Below are 21,251 nucleotides of genomic sequence, written 5' to 3' on the forward strand. Positions count from 1 at the left end.
CGGAGGAATCCAGGATAGACGGCAACAGCAGCGGGCGTAGAACAGTGGTTGAGCCACAGGGATTGCTCATGAGAGCTACCAGTCGCTCACGAGCGACGGGTTGGTGACCACTGCTAAAGATAATAGACAATGTCTAAGTCAACACCTAAGAATATTCTAACTCTTGCCCACTTGGATAGTAAAGTATGAAAAACCACATTTAATTTTTTTTTTTTTTAGAAAAATTCATGTTGATCTTATTAAGCTATCAATCTTATTAGGCTATGTTGACCTTAAGCTTTTGTTGACTAGGCATGGTCAATCCAAGAGGAACCAAATACCCATACAACCAATGGTGTTGGGACCCCTTAACAAAGCTCCCCCCCCCCCCAGGCTTAGCCCTTCCTGGGCTGAAACCGGGGCTGTTCCAAGCAACCATGGGGCGGTGGATCTCGGGCTGTTAACTTTGTGGTAAAAAACAGAATATTAAAATTACATTGGGTTATGCATTGAAACTACAAATCCCAGCAAGCCTCCCCCGCATGTTGAGACTTGGAGAACCACAAGTCCCAGCATGCGGGGCTTTTATGGGCATGCTGGGACTTGTGGTCCCACTGCAAAACCAATGTACAAATAAACGCACACACAAACCAAGAAAAGTACAACTTTTTTTTTACCTAAATGCACACACGCAAACACACACTGAATATACATCAATGAAATATAAAAAATATTCCAAAATGCATTTGGTCCCGAGGGTTATAAATAAGGGATACTCCACCTGTATAAGGAACAGAAGTTGTGCATAACTTGGTAAGGCAAGACCTATAAACTCTAATGGAATGCTGGCACATTGTGATCTGCTGGAGCGGTCTTCCATCAGATATGGGGCCAGATTCTCTAAGCTTCAAAAGTGATAAAATGGAGAGTGATAAACAGCCAGCCAATCAGCTCCTACCTGCCATGTGACAGACTGTTTGAAAAATGTCAGACAGGAGCTGATTGGCTGGCTGTTTATCACTCTCCATTTTATTACTTTTGAAGCTTAGAGAATCTGGCCCAGTGTGTGGCAGAACTGCACGGCTCAGTGAGGGCCTCATTCCTGCCCTGTGACACACAGTAGTTATTGGAATGTCGCTGTAGCTGCAGCTGTAATTTGGCCGTGTGAAGTGCTGAAAGCGCTTCATTCACAGTCTCCGATTACTTCACTTTCATCCCAGATATAGCGGAGGAAATGACTCCCCCGTGGAAAGCCTTAGTCATGATTCCAATTCCCTGCAGGACCGTGTCTTGTCCTTTCATTGCATTTTCACATTTTCCCCAGCGCCTGAATTTCTATTCTAATAAAAAGTAAAATGGAATTGTAGCCGTTTCATACATATACATAAAAAAACGGATATGATGGAAAATGGCTTCATTTACTGGTCTGGTTCACAGCGGAAATATTTGGATTATATGAATATGGTCGTTATCAGGTTGTATCGGTGTAATTAGGAGACCCAGACGCGGGCAGCAGTGGTGCTTCTGGGTCTTGTAGAGGATTACGCTATAGATCAGGGGTTCTCAAAGTCGGTCCTCAGGACCCCACACAGATCACGTTTTCCAGGTCACCCGACAGGTGCTCTCCTTACTGACTGACACATTTTAAAAGATCCACAGGTGGAGCTAATTATTTCACTTGTGATTCTGGGCCTTATTTTGGTTCATTCTTTCTGACAAAATCCTTCTTAGATGGGCAAAACCATGTGCACTGCAGGTGGGGCAGATGTTACTTGTGCAGAGAGAGTTAGATTTGGGTGGGGTTTTACTTCAAAGTGAGATCTATATTGCAGTGTAAAAATAAAGCAGTCAGTATTTTCCCTGCACAGAAACAAAATTACTCACCCAAATCTAATTCTCTATGCACATGTTACATCTGCCCCCCCTGCAGTGCACATGGTTTTGTCCATCTAAGAAGGATTTTGTCAGAAAGAATGAACCAAAATAAGGCCCTCTGTGAGGAGACCTGGAAAACATGCACCGTGTGGGATCCTGAGGACTGACTTTGGGAACTTTTGGTATCGACAATGACTAGGTCGACCACTAATGGTTGACATACCTTAGGTTGACACTGTCAATGTCGACACTAGCTTATGGTCGACATGCTGCGACACTTAATTGGGGATTTTTTTTTTTATACCGATTACAGTGGTGATCTTCTTGTCAATGGCCCATTCATTTCAGAGGAATTTCTACAACTCCATTGGAATGTGTGGACTATTACTAGAAGTAGGAAAAATGCAGAAAAACTCTTGAGTTGACCCTAAAGGCTATGTATAAAGGCTATTTGACTCTGTTTAAAGATAATGGAGGCTGGATTTCCATTTTCAACTATCGTCGGCCGTTTTTGGCGATCCACGGTCTCCTACTGTTGGAATCAATTCCGACAGTCAGAACGGACCCGATTGAATAAGTCGAATGTAAATTCAGCCTATTCATGTTGGAAGCGGACAACATTTTCACGTGTTAAGTATATCAGCCGTGATTGAATACCCACCTTAATTGCATGCAAGACCATGCTGGTACCTGTTGTTCAACCTCGGGGACTGGATGTTTGGTACTTGTTTCCTAGCACGGCGCCCGTCGGGTCCCATCGCATACCTTAACTTAAGGTATGCGATGGGACCCGACCGACCCGTTTTTAACGCACTTTGAAAATCGGTCGCATCGCATGCCATTATAATGGCATGCGACGCGACTGACCCGATTTTTACATTGGAACCAATGTTAAATGCCCCCCAGACCCGGTTTTTAATTGTAAACCCACCCTGATGGTGAATTATGTCAAATGCCCCCCATTGTTAACGCCACGCCACGATCACCGTCAACCCGAAGGGGCGGCGGTACGCGTCCTCCGACCTTTTCATACCCCCACTATCCACGTCGGCGTGGAATTGACTTTATATAGTGTGGGGAGCCACCGAGCCCGAAGTGTGGCGAGCGGACGCGTAATACGTCTGAAGTAATGGGGGTATGAAAAGGTTGGAGGACGCATGCCGCTGCCCCTTGCGGGCTCGCAGCGCTCGCCACGCTTCGGGTTGATGTTGATCGTGTCGTGGCGTTAACAATGGGGGGGCATACAATGAAAAATGGGGTCTGGGGGGCATTTAACGTTAAGGGGCCAATGTAAAATCGGGTCTCAGGGACCATTTAACATTGGTTCCAATGTAAAACTCGGGTCGATCGCATCGCATGCATCACCATGATTTGGTTGCATGCGATTGACCCGATTTTTGCGACACGATTTCATACAATTAAAATCGGTGGCTCCGTGCTAGGAAACAAGTACTGGATGTTTTTCTAAGCCTGTATTAGGGAAAAATAAATCTAAATTCAAGTGCCGCAAGTACAATGATCGGGTCATCGTCAATACCAGAAAATAAGACGTTATTTATGCAACACTATTACTGCGTTGAATGCTGTGGAACGCCGGATTTCATTGAATTTCCATGAATACAAATTTTTGTAAGCACATCTGCGTTCACCTGACTTTCCTGGAACACCGTGAAAGGCTTGTGAAATCCTTGTATTCTTTAGTATAATGCTTCAATTTCAATAATGACTCTGGAGACTGAAACGTCTGTAGATATGAGATTTACCAGTATAAAGTCATTGTTATTTGTAAGCTGAGTACAATTGCGCTCCTCCTTCCTGTAATACAGAACATGACTGATGCATTTGTTGTGTATATATCAACTTGGTTTTTGGTTCGTAGTTGATCTATTTGGGTGCCGCTGGTGTGTGGGCCGGCATAGAGTAAAACCGTGCATTGAGGCTCTCATTGCACCCACATGGGAACATTTGTCTCTGCAAACACTGTCAACACATCTTTATTCTGTTCTTTTGAGAGTAGAACAGGGGGCCTGGAGGGAGGTTAGATTAGGACTAAGGGGATCCTACCGATATGGATCTGCGGGGCCCAGTGAGGTGCTGTTCTGCCTTAGGGCCCTATTCATGCGAATCAGGGCTGGATTAAAGTCTGTGGGGGCCCTGGACAACAAAATTGCCCCAGACATACAGTAAGTTACTTTCCTATTTTGCGTTACATACAAACATCAGCCCCATTGATTCAGTCGTTGTGCGTTTCTCCCGTAAGGTTGGCACTTAATAGAAATGTAGTGAAAATGAGCCTGTATTGAGTAAATCTTCTCTTCAGTGTAGTCCCGAGAGTATCGCCTGTGGTAAAGATTGTATTATATTTGTTTAAACTTGTCAGTGCTAATTGCTAACCTGTCTTTAGTTACTGTATGTATCCAATTGTCTGTTTTTATAATATATTAGTACTTTTTGTCCTCCTCCGCCAGTAAATTCCCATCTGACTTTCTGAGAGACTGATTCATTTTGTTTCTGTTTTCCAGCATACAGACCTGTGTCAGTACATGGACAAGTACCCCGGGGGGCTGCATCCGGACAATGTGAAGGTAGGATGCCCACAGAGACTCATTTAATATCTCTATGTTGTAGGTGTAAATGGTGCACACTGAGGGTTTGGTGCATTTACTGTATGAATAGGTTCTAATGTACCGCACAGTCTTCGCAGCCAATCCCCACAAAGCATAGCCCTGAGCATTTTAGCCCTGTGTCTCCTGTTCTAAGATACTGTTCTGAAGCAGCGAGAAAAATGCTGAAACTGACTCTTTTTAAGACCAGAATAAATGTTAGCAGTCATAATAATAATAATAATAATAATAATAATGAGGTACTTGTTTCCTAGCACGGCCACACCGATTTCCATCGGGGTGGTCGTGTCGGAAAAATTGCGTCGATAGCATCGCATGCGATTTGGTCGCATGCGATGCGACCGACCCGATTTTTTTTTATTGAATCAAATGTGAATAGGGTCCCTGGGACCCGATTTTACATTGGATTCAATGTAAAATATTCCCTAGACCCCCAATTTTACAGCATAAACCCCACCCCACGATTGACGTGAACCCGAAGCGTGGCGAGCGCAGCAAGCCCGCGAGGGGCGGCGGTGCGCATCCTCTGACCATTTCATTCCCCTACTATTCACGTCGGCGTGGAGTTGAGAATATATAGTGTGGCGAGTGCAGCGAGCCACCGAGCCTGAAGCGTGGCGAGCGCACGCGTATAACTTCACAGGTATACGCGTCCCCTCGCGGGGCTCGCCACGCTTCGGGCTCGGTGGCTCGCTGCGCTCGCCACACTATATATTCTCAACTCCACGCCGACGTGGATAGTAGGGGAATGAAAAGGTCGGAGGACGCGCACCGCCGCCCCTCGCGGGCTCGCTGCACTCGCCACGCTTCGGGTTCACGTCAATAGTGGGGTGACGACGGGGCCATATATAATGTGAAATGGGTCATATTGGCCCATTTCACATTTTTTACTATGTGAGATGGACTTAATCAAGTCCATCTCATCTTGTGCCATTATAATGGCACAAGACCGACGCGATGCTCCCGATTTCAATGTTAAAAAATATTTTTACATTGAAGCCTATCGCGGGCATCGTGTCGGTCGCGTCTGGGCCAATGTTAATGGTCGCGACCGACGCGATGCCCGCGATTTTCTCTTTGCCGGCAAAATGGACCTGATTTCAAAGGAAATCGGGTCCATCGCGGGCATCGTGTACCTTAACTTAAAGGTACACGATGCCCGCGATTGTGGCCGTTCTAGGAAACAAGTACCAATAATAATAATAAATTACAGCTTTACTTTTATTGCCACATGTTGTTCAATGTGAACTACTTATGCTTTTTATGGCTGGGATATGGTAGTGATTTTAATGTAGCTAATATTGATGGAACCAGAGAGGCTAAGAGAATTCATGTCTGGAACCGGAGGAAACACTTGGTGGACACTGGGTCCTCTGGCAAGGACTGTGACTCAAAAGAGTGGAAAGCGTTGGGGGAGGTGGCAGATCTGCCATATCTCTGGTCCTGTTGGCAGAGTATATAGCGGTGCTTGTGGTGTTGTTAGACAACACACTTTTGGAGTCTTGACCAGAAATTGTGGTTTATTGTATTGAGCACAGCGTTAGGGTTAACTGCAGGTATGCAATATATAGCAGATATATGTAACAGGCAGGTGTATGGGTGCAGGTACTTATAGTTATCCTGTAGCAGAAGGATAATGGATGGAGGTAATGGAGGTCTCTTTGGCAGTAGAAGCTTTCACAGCAGTGCAGACTAATCTCAATCAAGTCCACAGTCCTTCAAGAATGTAAATAGCAAATGTGTCGACAGTCCTTTCGTTAACATGTCGGCAACCTTCTTTTCACTTGCTAATCTCAGGGTGCTGTATCTTGCGACTGGTGACCAGATCCCTCCATAATCGATTTCTGACATTTGGGTATATCCCTTGGCAACAAGGCGGTCTTTGTAACGGGCAATTCTCTTAACTGAATTCAACTTCTTGCAGAAGACCCACTTGTTCTTAATCGTTTTACGGTCACTTGGCCTATCCACCATAGTCCGTGTACTATTTTCATTCAGCGCTGACAGCTCTGTACCTATTGCTGATTGACAGGTCCTTTATCTCTTTTTACCCTCAACTTTATCTTTTGTTAAGGCTTAAAACATCTGCCCAGCTGTCCCCGACTCCCCGGTACTGTGAGCGGAAACGCTTATTAAGGTGCCATAGTAATCAGGGCGCTGACAGCAAGAAGAAGACCTTGTCCGTGCCCTCACTACTATGGCGCATTACTCAACTGCGTAGTCCATGTAACTGGTGGGCTGTCCCTGGAGGGAACCTTTCAGTTTGTTACTGACCTCACTATGAGCTACAACCTCTCCATTATTTCTTCCACCTCTACTGACCTAGAACCTTGCACACACATCTACAGGACTTTTGTAGGGCATCTAATCTGCGAAGTGATCTCCCAGACGCTATGACACTGTCCCTCCCTTTCTGAACTATTAAGCGGTCACTAAATATCTGTTGAACTGTTAGTATAAGTAATAAATCAAAACAACACCTTCAGATAAAGCAGTAAATTCCACAAGCCCTTAGAATAGATCACACATCGCTCAAACACCCCAGAAACAAAAACCTTAGAATGCCATTTATAACAAATAGTTTCTCATAGATAATAACGTTTGGCATTTATCAGGTGTAAATGTAAAAATGGTACTTATATGTTAGTTGGGCGCCCACTAAGCTATTTGCTTAGTTTTACGTGTCCGCTCGCCACACTATATAAAATAAACTCCACGCCGACATGGATAGAGGGGGTATGAGCGTACTTACTATAGTGGGCGCCCATCTAACATATAATTACCGTAAAAATCTTTGAATGTCAGTGTAACAGGGTTGCATTCAAGTCGGGCACAGCAGGCAGTTTTCGGTGTCATACATGATGCGGGAGACTTGCCTCCTTTCTGGGGGCCCGAGAGGGGAACCTGCCATTCCGGGAGGGTAGGCAAGTATGCTTCATATCCAGCCAGTTTGAAACCGGTCAGTGCAAAAATTGCATTCACTTTCTGTTATGACATCTTAGTCCGTTGAGTGGCCTCTAGTGATCACTGGTGGTACTTCACCTCACACCTCATTGATGTGAGTAGTTAGCCTTTAATGTATATTCATATTAAGTGTTTTGTGCCTGTGGGCACTAGGTGGCACACGACAGACCAGTTCAAGTATTCGGCGGGCACAGCCACCGGCGCTGACATTGTAGAGCATAATTCTGCAATTACCTTACATATAAACAATATTCGCCAGATAGGGAATTATGCTCTAATTAGAACAGAACAGTTTTACATTTTTAGAACCCGTTTTTGAACAGCTTATTAGTATTCCTTAATAAATATATTGTTGCAAAATAACCTCATCTGAAACCATTTTATTGTATTATTAAGATTAGCAGCTCTCTATATTGTTTCATTGTTCACTGGCAGCAGATGATAAAGGGGATGAATTGCTTGTACATTTCCATAGCGGAGACAATACTGGCACATGTCCAGAGACCCGGGGGGGGGGGGGGGGAGCCGGTATTAATGATGTGCTCCACACAACATCTCTTTCGGAGAATGAATGGGTGAAAACGGCGAGCCCCTTAATAAAGCTGTCTATCTAATAGCTTCTGTGGCAGGCAGAATACAGCCAGCCTGCAGCTCTCTCCTTTCTTCCCATCTATTTAAATTAAATAATATGCCAGCCTGTTCCTTATTTGAATTGGTTCTACTTGTCTGACTGCTTTGCACTGTCATTCACATGTATCACAAGGTTATTGTTCCAAGATAAATCACAGTGTAAGCTTGTGCTTCAGCTCAGCAATTTGGGACCCCCCCCCCCTCCCATAGGAAATGCCACGTAAAAGTGTTAATGGGGTTCTATCAGTGGTAGCTCTAGAGGCGGGGCTACAGCACAGTTCAAAATTCAAATAGGGGAATCACACCAACTGCCAATGAGTCCGTTGGGAATGACAGTTGGTGTGTCTCACCTATCTGAAATTTGAACTGAGCTGGACACCGTGTCAGTGTACCGCATCACCTCGCATGGCTCGCTGCCATACTTTGAGCATGGTTCCTCGATGCGCTTGGCATACTATTATATTCTCCCGCCACGCCCCAGTGAAAAACTCATGCCGACTGTTTTGACTGTCGACCTAGCAATTGTATCCATCTGTTGCCTCTGCTGGGTTCTATCATTTAAATAAAGCCGTTTGTGTCCCGTTAGTGGAACATCTACCGTTAGTCCTATCTGCAGTCATCGGTATCCTTGGAGATTTTTCATGGGTACGGAATGGTATAAGATGTGCGCTCCCAGATGGGACGTGGTGCCATCTTTGATTTGGAGGGGACTAGCACAGATGTGAGAGTCGATATGTACGAGTAACGTCACATGCGCTCCGTCTCTGTCTGTATTCACGTTTTATAACGATGAACATCCCTGTTTGATAACCATACTTTAAATGATCCTTCAGGATTAAAAAAATAGAACTACTTGGTTCCAGACGGCGCTCACTTGACATTTTTGCTGCTCATAGTCACCCATCGGAACATGTAGACATGTTTCCACTGTGGAGCTCTTGTTAATATACCCAGCAAGACTCAAACTCCAAGAATATCTGTATATAGAATATATCTGAAATTTAATTGGAACATTCCACAAGCTCCTCCTCACCACAAGAATTCTGACGGTTAAACTTGCAATTCTAAATTTGAATGGGAAAGTAATGGAGCCATCAGGAATCTACTGTACTGGTGTACAGGGGAAATACCCAGTGGGCCCCAATGCCTGAAGGCCATGCAACCTCCTCTATGGGTCAGTAATAACCCTTTTCCACGACTTGCAAACCATTTCCCACTTGCAGCCCGACCCTTCATAAAGTCAGGAGGGTGACGTCATCAGGATACTAGTTTCCACTGCCCCGGGAGCATCCCGGGTCCAACCCAGGTAACTATCCGAGTTGGAGTCCTGGGTCGACTGCATTTCCTCTATCAAAAACAAGAACATATTTTAAAAATCCATCCATGTATGAAAAAGCCACCGGTTACTGTACGCTGGTTATATGCAATGTGTACCATTTTAAGAATACACTTTATGTTCGTAGAAAAGTCAATAATTATAGATGAATCAGGAGATAACGGTTTCAGAGATTATGTATTCAACATACTACAAAGCAAGAGCGCGTTCTTTTGACTCAAGAAACAAAGTACACAATTTCGCATAATACAGCAGCTGGGTATTACTGAACACTGCTCATTAAACCATAATCAATAATGTAGATTATTTACATAACTCTTTGACTGTTGAAGAGAGTCATTTGATTGCGTGATCAGTACTCGATGCTGCTGATGCTCTGCTGTGTAACGGTATTATGCAATGTAATTCTCATCTGAAGTGCGGCACAGGATGAAGGCCTTTGTTGTATTTGCTTAAACCATAGGACGTCATTCATGTGAGAAACCACCTGTGGATCTCTTTTATACCCCATAGAAAAATCAACTAAATTATGTTTGTATTAAAAGCATTGACTGGTTAATGAAAATAATGACAGTATCTGTAGTTGACGGGGTATTGTTTTATCTTTCCGTAAACAAAACCAATGTACTGTGCATCCAGGACATGTGTTAGGGGATGTGATATCTTGGGTATATATAGTAAAGCTGGGCACACACTTACCCAAGGTATCACATGCAGCGATCCGAATAGGTGCTGAAGGGATCGGAATTGGAGGTTAGGCACATACGATGTGGGCATTTGTCACACAATTTCTCAGCCCAATGCATCGGAATCGGGCCACAAGGGGCTAAATTCACCTCCCAAGTGCGGTCCATCAGAACAGGAGCCCCCCAGGGTTGTGTAATCTCACCCCTGCTCTTCTGCCTGTACACCAGCGAAGATAATCAAATTCGTCGATGACACTACCGTCGTTGTCCTTATCAATGATGGGACGAATCGGCCTACAGACAAGAAGTGGACTGATTGGCCCGGTGGTGCAGCAGCAACCATCTAGAGCTCAACCCACTAAAAACTGTTGAGATGGTAGTGGACTTTAGGAAGAAGGCTGTTGGTGTTCCTCTGCTAACAGTTGATGACAGTGTGGTGTCGCTAGTGGACTCTTTCAAGTTCCTAGGAACCACAATCTCCCGGGACCTTAAATGGGGGCCCAACACTGATATTATTGTTGGAAAAGCGCAGCAGAGGCTATTCTTCTTTAGGCAACTAGGGAAGTTCAACGTCCCAAACAAGCTTCTGCTCCTCTTCTACTCCGCAATTGTGGAGTCTGTACTGTGCTCCTCAATACTGGTCTGGTACGGTTCCGCCAGCGAGAGAGCCAAATGCAGACTCCAAAAGGTAGTCGGAACTGCGGAGAAGATAATCGGGACAGACCTTCCCTCTGTCCAAGACCTGTACCTGTCCAGAGCACAAAAGAGCACGACAAAGATAGTCAAGGACCAACTACATCCTGGCCATGGCTTGTTTAACCTGCTGCCATCAGGCAGACACTACAGGGCTATTCCCACCAGGTCCACCAGAAACCTAAAAAGTTTCTTTCCTCAAGCGGTTCACCTGTTGACACGTGAACTCATGAACACCTCACTGTCTAGTCGCGCAATAACCCTTTGCACATAATCGAACACAGTGTCCCCTCGCAATAACTTTCTGTATGACTGTACATGTTCCCCCACATGTTTATATTGTTTATACTGTATGCTGTGTACTTGTTACCCACCTGGCTGCTGCACAGCAAACCGAAAACAAATTCCTAATATACGCAAGTATACCTGGCCAATAAAGCTGATTCCGATTCTGAAATTTTGTAAGCGGATTGCCAGTTTAAGGGACAGGTTCAAAGTCACAAGCAGGCAGCCAACACCGGGATTTAAACCATTAGCCAAGAATTGTTTCCGGTCTTGCTCTTACCCTTAGCACAAAAACACTTTAGGTCAGATGTATTAAGCCTGATGAGGTGATAATAAAGTGGAAGTGGAGCCCCAGCCAATCAGCTCCTAACTGCCATGTTACAGGCTGGATTTGAAAAATTAGTTTGGACCTGATTGGCTGCTGCATTATTACATACCTCCCAACTGGGTGTGTGCAAAGTGGGACTCCAAGCATCACTCTCCTGGTAAGGTGCATGGCCTATTTGAAAGGGGCGTGGCTTCATGGGATGATGCTCTTGCTAGGCCATGCCCCTGGTTCGCCACCTTGGGGGTATGGCCAGAGTTCTGTGAGCTGCTGGCCATGCCCCTTTTCCCCCAGCTTGCCATGAATAGATGATGTGTACATGCGCACCGTGGGACACAAACAAACGTGACGATCCCATGAAAATTGGGACAGTTGGGAGGTATGATTATCACCTTGTACTTTATCACCACTTTATTGCTTCACCGGGCTGAATACATCCGCAGCTTTATCTCTCTCTGCTGTATCCCTCTCCAAGGCTTACGTAGTAGAGCTCCCCCTTAGTAGCATGTATGATTGTGGTTGGTGACCACAGAGACTGAAGGGTATAAAGCAGAGAGGCCTGGTAAGAGCACACAATGAATGTATTAGCTGAGTCTTCTGAGAGTAACATGGAGAGAGCTCCTAAAAGGACCAATGAACCCTCCACCAAATAGATTGCTTTTTTCTTCTCTCTAGTAACTGTGCCAGGCTGCTGTAAGCACCTCTGCTGGACGTGACATTTCGATCATGCAACCACAGGACGCCCATCTTTGGCTGACCAGGTGGGGATGGTCATAATCCTCTGCGGCTACATGACCTGACCCTTCTGACTGGGTCCTACAGTGTGTCTTTACGTCTGCACACTATAGGCAGGACACTCCGTTGTTGTCATTAAACACTGCAGTGCTCCTACATAATGATCCTGCCATTCGGTGGCCAGGACCTCTACTGCCCCCTGCTGGTATTAATACTACGAGAGGAGACATACAGCATAAGCCATGCAGTTTTGCATTATCCTGCCCTACCAAAGATGAAACAGTATCCGGTACATTTATACATTGTCCATGATGAAATAAGTCGATATAGGCAACACACAAAAATGTATATCTTTGTTGACTTAACGATCCATACCGATGAAACCACTGTTGCTATTTGCCTAGCCAAGACATACCCCCCCCCCCCCTGTCACACCAGAGCGGTCCGTGCTTCGTTTCTAAGTAGTCAGATTGTTTAGAACTAATCCTCATATCTCCCCGTGTGTATGCCGCATAATACTGACATTTCTTAATGGTTTAGAAATTGTGAAAGGAGACCGTCTATAACTACAGTGTCTGAATCTGAAATGTCAGACACACACAGCATGCCCTTAAACTCTCCTCAGAATTCTGTAAACCCACAGGTTTTGTTTGTGAGTACATTTTTTATTTTCAGGAACGGACATGGTTGTTTTGGAGTTGATACCTTGAACAGGGCCACAGCTGGGGAGCTGGGTTTGTAGACTCTTTCACCGGATTTCAGGGGGCACCAAGATGTGGATTCAAACTCCCACAGTACTGCTGTCGTCATCTATGTGACTCCATAGCAGTGCAGCGGGGACCACCATAAACATTGCCTGATACCGGCTATGGTAACACCCGAGGACATTCGGGTACTTTGCTGTCACCGTTCAATCTCCCCACGTCATTAAAGGATCGGAATTATTATATTTTTTTAGGACCGGTTATAGCTACGCAGTGGGGTGCTGCACTGATTAGACACTTCTGCTTATATTAGGGGTGAAATTTTTATAGTGAGAAAGTGAGAGATTTGGTGTGAAATCTCCAGTTTTTTTAAAGCGGCAATCATTTACACGTCAACATCAAACTGGTTTTGTAGTGTAAATGATTGCCGCTTTAAAACAACCTGGCGATTTCTTATCAAATCTCTCACTTTCTGAATCTCTCATCCTATTACATTTAGCCTTAGGAGTCAGTTATAAAGTGAGTAAACAACTTTTTTAAAGACGATACACTATCGTGGAACAATCGTGAATGGATAAAGACCTACAAGTTATTATCCTTACACTTAGGTGAAATATTCTCCCATTAGGGGATCCTTTTTCTTCGTCGCTGTCATTTATTGATGTCCCAGGTGTAATGTTAGCTGGATACACTTTGTGTTTGGAATGTTAGCCTTCTTATACAGTAACAGGCTGACTATTACCAAGTATACAGGGGGTGGCTCAAGTTCATGCACTAAATTGCGAATTCGGTCCGGGGACAGATGGTGCGGGTCTGCGCTGGCATTTCAGCAGAAATCCGCATGTGCAGACCAGCTGTGCGAACGCCGTTGGCAAGTATCACACTCGCGGAGGTGTTCGCACAGAGTGGGGTGGGTAGGGGGCGGGCAGGGGGCTGTCCCATGGGAACACTCAGCGTTTCATCGGGGTGCCTACAAAGACGGTGGTTGCACCCAGAAAAACGTTGGGCGTCCACATGAGAATGCAATTGTGATAAAGCCTGCACGGGGTGGAGGCTGACATCACATGACGTTGGGGGGGGGGGGGGTGGCATTTGCTTGCCCGTCAGGCATCGTTTACCCGCTCACTAAGCATTGAACGGGAGCTGCTTAGCAAGCGGGTTTGAATCAGGCACACCATTCTTTACCATCTGATTGTGTCACATTCTAGTTGATTGTTCCTGGTGCCAAATGTGCTGCAAAATTCTGTATTTCCCCCTTCTACATTTAAGATGTTAAACTGGCATAATTACTTCACCCGACTATAGGATTTTTGCCTTATCTACTGTCCTATGTTCATCCCTGGTCTGACCCATATAGCAGCTAGAGTTTTTACCGCCAGCCGGTAAATTTCCTGATGTCTGACATTCATATTGTGTATTGTATATTCTAATAATATAATTTTTTTTCTGGCACTTCACCGGCCCCAGTGTGTGCTGCTTTTATGTAGAAGTGATAAGAAGCGCGTTACTTCATTACAGTTAATGCTTTGAGAATACAATACAGTATTGTTAGATGCTGGACTACGTCAGGAATACTGTGAGCCCTGATAGATTTACAGAAGCAGGAGAGAAGCTGATTGAACGCAGAAGAGACAATATTTTGTTGTTCACAGTTCACGGAACAGGCAGGTGTGCGGCTAACCAAGTTAATAGCCCACCAAATTAGGGACGCCTGCCACAGACGCCATGGAGAATCCATTATCCCAGGCTGACATGTGTTCATGTTGTAGACTGTCATTTTACAATCTTGTCTGTGTGTATATATATATATATATACTGTGTGTGTGTATGTATGTATGTGTATATATATATATATATATATATATATACAGGTGGGTAAATGTCCGGCACTCCCCGCTTGATGATGGTATCGCGTGCCCGGGTGCCTTCCCCTGTGGCGATGCAGCCACCAGTACAATTTCCAAAATATAGGCGTCACTCCGGGGCTTGTGAAAGCAAGTGAAATTTATTAGCTTCTATATGGTCAACGTCGTTTCGGGAGTTAACCCTTCATCAGGACCAGAAGACAGTCAAACGTGCAACAACTTTGTTGCACGTTTGACAGTCTTCTGGTCCTGACGAAGGGTTAACTCCCAAAACGGCGTTGACCATATAGAAGCTAATAAAAGCCCCGGAGTGACACCTATATTTTGGAAACTATATATATATATATATATATATATATATATATATATATATATATATATATATATATATATATATATATATATATATATATATATAGAATTGGTGAAGGTGCGGCACTCCGGAGCAATAATCAAATAAATTCAGACGACAACGGACTGATTTGACAACGTTTCAGTTGTATTTAACCAACTTTTTTCAAGTCATACATATATATATATATATATACATATATGTTGTCAAATCAGTCCGTTGTCTTCTGACTTTATTTGATTATTGCTCCGGAGTGCCGCACCTTCACCAATTCTATTTCGTTTTCTCGTGAGGGCACCGGACCCAGTTACTTACTGGTCATTTGGAGTGCCGGACCTTGGACAGTTATATATATATATATATATATATATATATATATATATATATATATAGAGAGAGAGAAATAGAGGTCGCAATTAGATCTTGATAAAAGTACACACTTTTAATAGAATACACATACATACTTCTGATAATAGATGCAGTCAGCCCCGTGTTTCAAATACCACCTCTGATACACAGTGATGTCTGCTTGTAGCGAGAACGGCTTCCCGCACCAGTAGTCAAGCTTCTGATATCAGCACATCCGTATCCACTAACCAGCGCCAACGCATTTCATCAGGATCGACTGTCTCAGCTGACACCGCGGGACAGTCTATGGGGGGCAGCCCAACATCTCCGGGACCACTCCCTTCTATGAAGCCACACACAATATTTGCCAGTGTGAGCCTTTGGCCCATGCCGGTGCAGTTGCTCTGTATCCGGTTTCAGAGATCAGTGATGCCACTGGAGAATCGCACATACATGATTATAAACATTCACAGTGCTTATCTGATATCCAGATACGTCGACTCAGATAATAGAACACGAGGACATGCACTGAAACTGGAGGGAGGTAGGTTCAGGGGAAATGTTAGAAAGAATTACTTCACAGAAAGGGTAGTGGATAAGTGGAATAGCCTCCCATCAGAGGTGGTAGAGGCTAAGACAGTAGAACAATTTAAACATGCTTGGGATAGGCATATGAATATCCTTACAAAGAAATAAGGATTAAAAAGGGTTGAGTTTACCTGAAGGGTAAAAAAGGGGCAGACTAGATGGGCCAAATGGTTCTTATCTGCCGTCACATTCTATGTTTCTATGTTTCAGATGACAGATTATTTGGTGGGTCTGGGAGAGGTGCTGCAGGTCCCATATAAGGGACTTTTTGAAGAACTTTTTATTTTCAGTTTGTAAGTTTACGTGATCAGGATTACCAAATGCCAGGGCTGTAATATATGTGTGTATGTGTACAGTATTTATAGTATACATATGTTGTTTGAGAGGTATAATCCGTTCTATACTCTGAAAGGTATACAGTGGCCCTCACTGGTATTACAAACCTGAACCATCCAGAAACTGTCCAGATGCAGGCAGCTGTGTGTGATATGCTTGTATCCTTGAGCAGTCCCATAAGGCTGGATGTCACTGTTATGGGAACGCTGATTATTTGAAAACAAGAATACATTTTAATGACTATCACGTAGCGGCCAGAACACTTGGAGCATTCCTTCGGATCCTTTTCAGAATTCTTCCTGTACCCAGGAGTACATCATGACATTGCAGACTAGGTTGTGAAAAGAGACAGAGGGGCTGAATACAGTACCCAATATGTTCTCCTACCTCCTGCTGCTGGGAGCCCCGGGCCCCACAAAAGAACTAAATCAAGTATTTGCTAAGGAACTTTGTGTAAGGTTTTAAAGACCTCCATGTATGTCCCGAAATCTTCAGTGATATGGAAGAGAAATAGCTTCCTGGGAATGACTTTGTTTAACAATGGCTGAGCCTTGTCCTAATGTGCAGCTGGGCTGTTCCGTCATGTACGATTTTATCTGGGGATTGAAGTAAGGCCACAGGTTTCTCTAAAGTTTAGAACGGTTTCTCCCAACTCCAGTCTTCGGGGACCCCTAACAGTGCCTGTTTTCCAGGTTTCCTCAGTATCACATTGTCAGCCAGTAATGAATACACCTGTGCACCAACTTAGAAGATAACGAAAACATGCATTGTAAGGGGTCCCTGAGAACTGGAGTCTAGAACATAAAAGTGCCGATAACCAGGGATCATGTAACATGCACACAGATTTAAATCCTCAGAACCAGTCTACCCATCTTTTCTTTAATGTGTCCCTACTCTCCTTTACACAGAAATAAGGGTATCCCCTATACTGTATACATTCTATAACTAAATGAATGTTATTGTTCTCTGCTGTGAGCCCATCTATCTGAGGATGTTTTGTGGAGTAGGCTACAGGAGTTTTCCGTCTACTATCAGGTATAACCAGGGCCGGTACCAGGTACGGCAGCGCCCCAGGCAGGGGGGGGCGTTCTGCCGCCCGCCGCTCACCTGCTCCGGGGGGGGGGGGGGGGGGGGTGGGTGATGCAGCTACTGAGTCGCTCCACGACAGGGGGAGGGGGTGAGGAGGAGAGTTGCGCCAGAGGAAGTGAAAGGGGAGGGGATGCGGCCGCCACTGCCGAGGCGCTCCACAAGGGGCACAGGGTGTGAGGATGGTGCGGGTGCCGCTGCGCTCACCAGACTCCCCAGGGGTTGGGGACGGTGCGGGCGCCACTGCAGCACTACATCTCAACTTGGTCCATGAGGGGGGGGCTCCCAAGTGCCGCCCTCCAGTGGCCGGCTCCCTAGGCAAATGCCTAAAGCTGCCTAATGGTGGCGCCGCCCCTGGGTATGACCATCTAACATTGATTATTTGGGAAAAGCATAGATGAGTGACGGCCAATGACAGTTAGTTTTGCCATTGATGGTGGAGAACCAAAATCCCCCAATGTTTTTATATATCTTTTTTTAACTACATTTTTTGGGGATCCTACAAAGCTAATCCCTCCCCCCAAGTCCTTTTTGGACAACATCCCAGCATGTTATACAACAAAGATGACCATTGGAAGAGGAACGCAACAATAGCATCCCTGTTAATGGTTTTAATGGTCGCCATGATAGTACCATTTATGATGACCATCGATAGTTAACCATCGACTCCCGTCCCTAGCTACTGTATTGTTGTATGACAGATTTACCAAGCCTCTCTTCGACACTACTGAAGTTGTAGTGGAGATCCCAACATAACACAATACTAAGGGGGAAATCTTCCCTAGGGGGAATGGTCAGTGTGCAGCAGGGTCCCTGCGGCAGATGGGAACTAGTAGCGCTACTAGTTCCCATCCACCGCAGGGACGCCACTGCACACTTCCCATTCGCCGAAGGGACCCCGCTGCCAACCCACCAATGCATGGACCCCGCTGCCTGGACAGTGCTTGCAAGTACTAGGGGAGGGGGATACCTTGCTGCCCGGACAGTGCTAGCAGGTACCATGGGGGGGGGGGGGGGGGGGAATCCGGTGTGGGGTCCAAAATACCGGTACAGACCCATTCACACTGCATCAATAATGGATCTGAACCATGTAGGATCCTTCTTTTTAACCGCTTTGAATTAACGGTTTTCTTAACCGGTAATTTAAAACTGGTGCTTTCACACTGCAGCTATAACCGTTTTGAAACGGTTTAAAATCCGCAAATTGCCGTGTTATAGCTGCAGTGTGAAAGGGGTATTAGTGTTTACAGGCAGTAGTTGGATCCTTGGCCCAGCCGCTGTCACATACCATCCAAATTTCTGACTATGTAAAAGGGCATCGAAGTACAGAATGGAGATGAATAGAACATCATATTAGCAGCCAATGAGATGGGTGGTGCTCGCTCCCAACGTTATATACTGTATATATATATTCTAAAATCAATGTGATTACAGCTTTGCAGAAGATTATATTGTGCAACAGTAGAAAACAAAGTTATCCTACAGCGCTGAAGCATAATATAAACATATTGTGTAACTCCTTATATATGTTACTGGGAAAAGAACCCAGCTGCGGCACTCTAGGAAAGAGATATCTGGTTCTCAATTGTGGGATTTTCCTGTGTTTAGTGCAACTGTTGATATCTCTTTGGGGAAGATGTATCAAGATTTGTAGAGTGATAGTCCCAACCAATCAGATCCTGGGATTCTTCAAACACAGCCTGTAACATGGCAGTTTGGAGCTGATTGGCTGGTACTTTATCTGTCCACTTTATCACTGTCCAAGTCTGCCTGACGACCTGTAACATGACATGTGCTAGTTGCCTCCAATGTAATAATCTCCTATCATGGTCCGATACTTTGCCCCTTTTGCCTGTCCCATAGTTTGGTGGCTTCCAGACTGTAGAAGGCAGATGTTCGGAATTTGTTTAGTATTTTGAGGGAGATGTATCAATTCTTCAGAGTAGACGTTGCCCGTAGCAACGAATCAGCTTCTATCATTGTACTGCATCAAGTATGGGCATCTTCTCACCCTGACTCTGTAAAAGGTTTGATATACCTCACCCGCATGTCTGTAGTAATTAAAATTCATTATGCTTTTATTGGAACACAAAATATTCTTGCAAGTATGGTGGGATCCCGGAATTTAGCCCTAAAAACAACGGGATTTGAATCCCGGGATTGGAGCATCCAATCCCAGGACAGGACTGGTGCAGATCCGTACTGATAGTAGTGATCCGTGATCTTACAAATGGCTGCATAGCGGCAGAGTAGAGGCATAGTTACAGCCGACTGTGAGTAATTAATGTGTTAGAAACATCGATGGCTTATGCTAATACTTTTACCATTGCTGCTGGGACAAACAGATGAATTTCTGCCATCGATGATACAGAAACATTCACGATCAGGCACGTATCACTTCTCCTCCCTTATCACTGCTTCAAACATCCACCCCAGAGCCTAGCTCTGCCCCCTGAAGCCACACCTCCAGGCTCTGATTGGCCCGCAGCCTATTGAATGATAAAGCAGATGTGACCATTGGTGGGTGAAAGCATTGATGATTCCCTTGCAGATGGTTTTACAACATTGATGTTATCCATCAGTGATACCATCCATGGTGACCATCGATGGTTAACCCGTGTTAACCATTCCTAATTTACCTGCAGAAGGCTGTTTTCAAGACGGGAATGTGTGCACAGATCTAGCTGATTTTAATGCGTCTCTGAGTCAGACCTGTAGGTATAGATTTACTAAAACATCTGAATAAAAAAGGTGATGTGTAGATTAGCTTCATCCTGTATGTTAATGGGCAGACTAGGTGATTCTATTCTATGTACACAGGCATTCACTATTGCAGTCTGCGTTATTTTAGTTTGTTATGGAGAAGACCCTTCTGCATACATAATACAGTAAAGGTGCCCTCTGCTATAATGTGTCCAAGCACCTGGGTCTGAGCATCCTAATTATAAATGAAAGCACTGCACACACTGCCAGGCTACAGTCAATAATGGCTATCCAAACACACCGAGGCTGTTCCAGCATGCATATTAGGAAGATGGACCATTAGCCAGACACTCTCCTGAGAGTAGACTGCTCAGCAGGTTTATAGCACTGGACGGTATGAGATGGTCAAGGTCCAGTCTCTTCCCGGAGGGTAACGGCTCTCTGGTACAAGAGGATTTAAATGCACAATAAATCTGTTTTGCTTTTTCTCTGTTTGTTTAAAGTAAATGATAACAGATGGGTGCCTGGTAATCTCTGGCAGGGCTGCCCCAGCCTCCATATAAAGGTTACTTACTACGCTTCTGTGTTTACTCTACCTACAGACTTATCTTTTTTTATATAAAGCGCTTGTGCCATATTACAGTTTATAGGCATATATTTATCAAGCCTGAAACTTGGCAGATCTTGGCTTAAGTCAGTGCCAGATTAAGCCTTCGGGGGGCCCGGGGCACTTTAGACAGGGGGACCCCCTTGCACTTGTCATTACTGGCCGCAAACTGCATGGGAAAATATTACACTGTTAAAACACAGAGTAAAGGCAGTGTAAACTTGGTCAATGGGTAACTGCAGGGGATATATATATATATATATATATATATCCCAAATGAAACACGTCACTCCGGGTCTCTTATAAACAAAAGTGTGATTTACTGAGGCATCAGTAAATCACACTTTTGTTTAAAAGAGACCCAGAGTGACGTGTTTCATTTGGGATTTCTATATGTGGTCAGCAACAAACGCTGACTAGTGGACGAGCTGCCAGCCAAGTTTATCTTTGTATGTGTACAGGCAGTGCCGGACCTTGTGAATAAATATAAATATATATATATATATATATACTTGTCGACGGTCCGGCAC

General features: G+C 44.7%; 1 protein-coding gene across 3 annotated transcripts in view; it reads left to right on the forward strand.

Annotated features, from left to right (window-relative positions):
• The window catches only part of CDK14 (cyclin dependent kinase 14), a 505,408-nt gene that overhangs the window by 200,767 nt on the left and 283,390 nt on the right, over positions 1-21,251 (forward strand). For all 3 annotated transcript variants that reach the window (XM_083189415.1, XM_083189416.1, XM_083189417.1), the window contains one exon: positions 4,377-4,439. In XM_083189415.1, the coding sequence (XP_083045541.1) occupies positions 4,377-4,439 (63 nt within the window). The remainder of the gene's footprint in view (positions 1-4,376; positions 4,440-21,251) is intronic.

This window comes from Crinia signifera, chromosome 5, assembly GCF_055691185.1.
Source record: "Crinia signifera chromosome 5, ASM5569118v1, whole genome shotgun sequence".
NCBI classification, from domain to species: domain Eukaryota; kingdom Metazoa; phylum Chordata; class Amphibia; order Anura; family Myobatrachidae; genus Crinia; species Crinia signifera.